Genomic DNA, 6,916 nt, shown 5'->3' on the forward strand with positions numbered 1-6,916 from the left:
GTAATAATTCATGCTTGTTCAAATGTTTTAAAAGAGACTTGTCATTGATAATATTTTAAGCTGAGATGATGTCATTTCTTTAAGAAAAGTATAGACTGCTGATATCTTATTATTTTAATGTTTATGATAGTTCATTTTATATTAACGAGATCTTCCTGCAGTCTTTATTTTATATCATTGTCTCATTTGATCATTTTAAAATATTATATACAATCTTCTTGGACACCTTAAAATTCAATAATAAATGGATTGTTCAGGTGAGTTTATCTCGAAGCTTATTATACTCATTCTTTTTATTTAAATAAATTGTTAAATAGGAAGAAGGAAATCAGATGACTACTCTATTCGATGTTATCGACATGAGTACTGTCTGATTTCAAGGCGGGATGTGGAAATATTATCATGTGTATGTGATATCAGATGATTACTTTGGCATCATCTGATTTCATTGGAGTCCCCGTATTGGGGTTTGTGGATGGTTTTGAAGTGTTTGATGTTGTTTTTACTTTATTAGGCTATCCAGCGGCTGGTCTGGACTAATTAATGTTATTTATCATTTTATGATTGCTATTAGATTGTACATTTTTCTTTGCTTGGCAATTAATTTATTTTTAGAATAAAATTTGCGATTATCTGATAGCATTTTCTTCTCTTTTTGATAGACTAACACAGTCTTATAGATTTCTGTTAAGATTCTTTAGATATTAGAATTCCCTCTCGTTGCAAGGGCGATGAAGGCGATAGCCCAAGCCCATCCTTAGGGGACTTGCTCAGTCCAAGTTGCATACCTCTCCTTTGTATATAGGAGACTGGCCTAGTCTCATTCTCTTACTAACCCTCCTCTTTGTGCGTCGTTTGGTTTTCGGAGAACACCCTACTCGGCTTGGCTTCATACCCCTATCCTATATGGGTATCTGGTTGCACATTTGTTGCACCCTAGGGCTAGGTAGCTGTCCGGCCCGGCTGGGTGTTTTACCTTTGCCAAATATGCACAAAGTCTTTTTTTTTCCTTGTTAATATTTTTCTCTATCTTACCTCTGTGTCTAAGAGACTTACCTAGTCTCATTTTCTTGCTAAACCTCCTCTTTGTGTATCATTTGGTTTTGGGAGAACACCCTACTCGGCTTGGCTTCATACCCCTATCCTATATGGGTATCTGGTTGCACATTTGTTGCACCCTAGGGCTAGGTAGCTGTCCGGCCCGGCTGGGTGTTTTACCTTTGCCAAATATGCACAAGGTCTCTTTTTCCTTGTTAGTATTTTCTCTATCCTACCTCTGTGTCTAAGAGACTTACCTAGTCTCATTTTCTTGCTAAACCCTCCTCTTTGTGCGTCGTTTGGTTTTGGGAGAACATCCTACTCGGCTTGGCTTCATACCCCTATCCTATATGGGTATCTGGTTGCACATTTGTTGCACCCTAGGGCTAGGTAGCTGTCCGGCCCGGCTGGATGTTTTACCTTTGCTAAATATGCACAAGGTCTTCCCTTATTACTTGTGAGTTTTATCTCAGCTTGATAGTCTCACTAGCACCCTTCTTTATCTCTTTTTCTTTTAGGAGACAGGCTTTGTCTCATTAGCACCTCCTTCTTAAGAATCCTATTTTCAGAGTCAGTCCTTAGCCTAGGAGTCTGTCCTTAGCTAGAGAGTCTGTTTTTCTTTCAGGAGTCAGTCCTATCATCATAGGGGTTAGGATTTTATCCAACCTCTCATCAAATCTTGTGTTTTTTCTATCCACTCTCGTAAGGTATAGGATGCTGTCCAACCCTTGCAGAGTTGTTATTCTGTTCATTTTCCCTCCGCAAAGCATAGGATGCTGTCCAACCTTTGCGGGATATCAGGAGTCTGTCTTCCCCTTATGATGATAGGATTTGTCTCCCTTGAGTCAAAAACACTTAAAAACAACAAAAACATCTGAAAAACCAAAAATCTCAAAAATCTTGAGTCATTAGGAGAGTAGTTAGGAATTCTGTTTCGAACTACGTTGGCTTGATCCTCTTCCACGAGGTACGTAGTGCAGCTTGAGATTCTTATCTCAGGTCCAGCCAAACCTTTGTAAATAAATCATTTACCCATTTTAAGAAAAAATACCAAAAATCTTCAAAACTTTGTTTTCAACAAGATCTTCCTCTAGAGTTAGGAGTTTGTCCTAGATAAAGAGTTTTAGAGTTTTGAGTTTGTCTTTGATGTGTTGTGTGGTTTGTTTGTGTTTGTGTTAGAGTTAGGAGTTTGTCCTAGAGTTATAGGAGCGCCTCCGTCTAGTCAGTTGGCGATTCATATCGCCGACTGATGATTAAGTCTTGGATACGCTAGTGATCCCATTGTTTCCCTTAGGGCGTACAGCCTAGCTACACTTAGATTATAGGAATCACCTGCATTAGCTTAGGACTAACCTGCATTTAGTTAGGGCATATAGGGTGTCCTAAAATCTACAATCCATTGGAATTTAAATAATCACACAAGAAGCTTTAAGAACTAGTCCGGTCTTTTAGATCGAGTCTAGGATAGAGGTTTAGATGTCTTAGGCATCATAGCTTAGAATAGGTGCGAAGAACTACGTTGCCTTGATTCTCGTGGAGGCGGGGATACGTAGGCTTCTTTGGATGAACATCAGATCATCTAAAGACTCGGGCCTAGGTATAGATTAGAGTTTTAGGGTTGTATGGTATCGAGTCATTTTCTATGTTTTGCAGTGTTTTCTTACTTTATTGCGCAGACCTTATACTTTTTTGGTGTGTCATGCATGTGTTTGTTCATCAGAGCTTAGACACCCATTAGGCATGTCACTTATAACCTAGCTATGCTTAGGTGACACATGTTTCTTTTATTTTATCTTGTGTGCCTTTGATTTCATCTCCGAGACATGCATGATTAGATAGACGTCTTATCGGAGATATTCATTCCCATTTCATATGATTTTCCCCCAAAGCTCTTCAAAATTATTAAGTAAATGGCATAAGAGACCAGGTGTTTGCACTTGGGCGGATGAGGTGCTCTTTAGACCTTCCGAATTCGTAACCAGGCACGAACCTTATTTTATATCTCTGGTTATCCGTTGCAACAGAGCATAGTATGGGATCCAAGGCCCATTTGCCTTTTTCCTTGGATGGCGACTCTTCTTTGTTTAAGGTACGCCTCGAATCTGGGCTAGTCCCCGAATCGAGAGGTATCTCACCTTTTGTATCGCCACTCATGCTGTGAGGGGCATTTCTTTCGAGAGTTCCTTGGTAGAGCTCTCCATTCACGTGGATGATCCTGAGACTTAGTGTGGGGCCCGTTCCCCGCCCCTCTCTCGGATCGGGGTCCACAGGCTGGCGACTCTGCTGGGGATGTTCTCTTTCGAGAAATTGCCTAACTCTGTTAAAATGCCATTTGTTACTAATTTTGAAGAATTTTGGGCTAAAATCATTATAAATGGGAATTCAATCGCTTAGAATCCAGGGGCACCAGATAGGTGTTTAAAACAAGGGATTCACACACTGCACAGCATACATCATTTTATTTTCTTTTCTTTTTTTCTTTTATTGATTTTCTTATTATTAGCTCCATGGGATAGATATAATGCGTACCTCATGGGATATCACTATCCAGATGGTGCTGTTGTATCTATTACCAAACTATGCGCCAGTGCTGCAGTCGTAAACACTAGGCGTACTTGTGTTTACAGCAGCCGATGAGCAATGAAGCATACTATGTATAACACTAGGCGTACTTGTGTTATACATTTTAAGTATGGATCATAAGCATAGTACCTGATATATTGAGTCCGGAGCTCTACTTTCATTTTACATATATTATGTACATGGATATATTTGTTAATTTAGTGGAACCCAATTAGGATTTGCATGTGCTTATATATATATATTGCATTCATATAAGGACGAACATGTGTTGCTTATACATGTTGGAGCCTAGATTTAGGAGCCGTGTCCTATACATAGATTATTGTAGTTCACCTTATGTGGCTACAACGCAGTCCTAGTACACTCACATGTCTGTATTGAGCCAAGTGTCTTGACTTTGTGGGATTATATTTATGGCTGGTGCCCCTGGTTAGGATATATATGTATATATCTATATATTGATTATCAGATTGAGGGCTTACTCTTTAGTAAGGTTTCCTTGTCTAATCTAATCAGTTGTGTCAGTCCTTTTTTTTTCCAGATCTAGACCCGACCAGTGGCTTTTACTTGCCCCTCTCATGGTCGTGGCCTCTCTGTTGTTCTATTCATTGAGATTATGTCCCTATGTCTGTTGATTATAAGATCAAGACCTACTTTCTAGTAGAGATTTCTGGCTTTGATCAATCAGTCATGTCTATGCATCTCTCAGATCTAAACCTAGCTAGTGGCTTCTACTTGTCACCCTCATAGCTACGGTTTATTCTTTGACTCGGTGATCATAAAATTCATTTGTTTTTATCCCTCAGATTGAAGCTTCATTTATCCATTCTTTAGTTGTGTCATATATTATTCAGATTGTTTTCTTCTTTCGTCTTTAGATATGATCGACAGTTTGTCTGCTGTCTTTATGGTCATATTCTATTTTTGATCTCTTTGATCGTTCAGTTTTGACATCCATCTTCCAGATTTAGATCCGGTCTATGATCTACTTTTGTCATTTTGTGACCGTGGTCTCGTTTCTGAGTTTCTGATCATCTTTGATCAGTAGTGGAACATTCGATGTCATCCATAATATCCTTCTTATGCTTGATCGTTAAGTTCATTTTTATTCTTTATTTATTCGAAGTTATCTTCATTCCCTCATTATCCCGTCCTATCTTTGTGTCAGGTCTGATTATGGCAAACCTTTTGTTGGACAACTGGATAGCCGATACCATTAAAGCTCTTCCGCGTGAGCAGTCGCAGAGAAATATGGCTGATCATTTCATCAATTCGTTCACCTATTTGAACAGTCGGGATATAAATTGGAAGTTTCTCCAAGCAGCTGCTAGACTTTGGGATCCTGTTCTTCATGTTTTCCGATTTGGCCGTTTTGAACTTTGTCCCATATTTGAAGATTGGTGTACCATGCTAGAGCTCCCATCTGAGGGACTCTGGATCAAACCTTCAAGGATAGAATCTCCTCATGGTCTGTTTTGTAAACTGTTCAAAAATGAGACTGTGGATTCTCTGCCATGTTTAACGGATACGTGCGTAAAAATTCAAGACCTTATTAAACTTTTTTCGAAAAACGTCGATCCTACTAACTCTCGTTTTCAGGATTGCCGACGTAATGCTTTGATTTTTATGGTCTTCGCACGTCATGTTCTTCGCAGAAATTCTCATGTCGCATCTTTGATACTATTGGGAGTGGTAGATCAGATCAATGAGGGGAGGAATCCTATCCCTACCATGTTAGCAGAGACCTTCTTGGGATTAGATCTTATTGCTTCCCAAGAGATCAAGGACAATTTCAATGGATGTGTCAAGTTATTGTATGTCTGGCTTGGTGAAAAACTTCAAATTCTTCAGCGACAAAACCAAAATCCATATACCCTGAAGAATTTCCATACATGGAAACCAATAGCCCATCAACCTCAGTCCATCGATGAATGGCACAATTGGTTGCAACATGTAGAGGAGAGTCAGTTTCGCTGGGTAAGTCATTCATGTTTCCATGTTTTTACATGCACTTACCCGCATTCATTTGTTTATCTCATGGGTACCGAGAAATCTTCCTTTTATGCACCCATGCGAATTCTCCACCAGATTACGGGAATTCCGTGTCCTCCCGGAATCATAGTCCCTCCTCTCTGTGAAGATCTCACTCCTGATCTCGTCCGATCCATTGTGGCTGCTTGGGGAAACAAAAATGTAGAAAGAAGGTTAGGTTTATCTCGCAAATTCCGACGTGGAGAAATATCGGAAAAGCCCGCAAGCAAAAGAGTTCGGATTGAGGAACCTTGAAGATCCGTATCATGTTTTGTTATTCTGATTTTTGCATTTCTCATTTTTGTGAGTCTGTTATCCAGTTGTGATTAGAGATTAATATTTTTCATCCTTTGTAATCACAATTCGAATTTTATTAATGAAAGTGTGTTTTTGTCTCTTTTGTCATTATTTGATCAAAATAGTTTATCTCGATTATCAAAATTTTAATCTAGTGTTTATATTTCCATATCAGGATTCTTGATTGAGCAGCCATTGCTCCTAAGAAAATCCTCGTTTCAAAATCAACCTGGTCCCGTCAGTCCGCTGATTCCAGGCTGAGTCGTTTTTCTTCCTCACCAATTTCTTTTACCTCCCCTGCATTACCTTTCTCCAATATCCAGGAAATCCCTTCGCCTGTCCAATTTCCTATTGCACCGATGGCTGACTCTGGAAACGCTATAGCTGAGATGAGTGAGATGATGAAGGCTATGCTTCAACAGATGAATAATATGAATGAAGAGATAGCCCGTCTGAAAAATGACAGAGAGTCTACTTCCAGAGAACATGTAGCTCAGCACCCATCAGTTATACCTCCTCCCCCTCCTGCAATGGCCGGGCCTGCGGTCTTGAACGTCGAAGACGATCTTGATAATGAGCAGTATGAAGAAGAAAATCGTCATCCTAATCTGAATAGAGCCAATGAGGACAGAGCGATGGCGGACAGAATGGATAGGCTGGCCCAAGAGATGGAAAACATAAAATTTCAAGGTCCGAAAAAGTTGAACATGGCCGATTTTATGTTGTATCCGGGAGTCACATTGCCTCCTAGATTCAAAGTTCCGGACATGGATAAATACGATGGGACCGGGTGTCCTCGAAGCCATCTAATGTCAGTTCTTCCGCTTTTACAACAGCATGGTCTATCTCCGGAGCAAGTTGCTCTATTATTTCCTAGATCCCTTGTTGGAACAGCTAAGAAGTGGTTCCTGAGTTTGAAAACAGAGGAGATCCGAACTCTAGAGAGTATTGCAAACAGGTTCGTCGA

At 39.8% G+C, this 6,916-nt stretch overlaps 1 protein-coding gene across 1 annotated transcript; it reads left to right on the forward strand.

Moving 5' to 3' along the window:
- The first annotated feature begins 4,591 nt into the window (after positions 1-4,591).
- LOC143881113 (uncharacterized) lies at positions 4,592-6,605 on the forward strand. Its single transcript, XM_077384110.1, has 2 exons — positions 4,592-5,598; positions 6,125-6,605. Exons 1-2 carry the CDS (start codon positions 4,681-4,683, stop codon positions 6,131-6,133), a joined length of 927 nt encoding a protein of 308 aa, XP_077240225.1. The 5' UTR covers positions 4,592-4,680; the 3' UTR covers positions 6,134-6,605.
- The last annotated feature ends 311 nt before the right edge of the window (positions 6,606-6,916 follow it).

This window comes from Tasmannia lanceolata, unplaced genomic scaffold, assembly GCF_043159265.1.
Source record: "Tasmannia lanceolata isolate RefF3 unplaced genomic scaffold, GAP_Taslan_0.1 ptg000007l, whole genome shotgun sequence".
Lineage (NCBI taxonomy): Eukaryota > Viridiplantae > Streptophyta > Magnoliopsida > Canellales > Winteraceae > Tasmannia > Tasmannia lanceolata.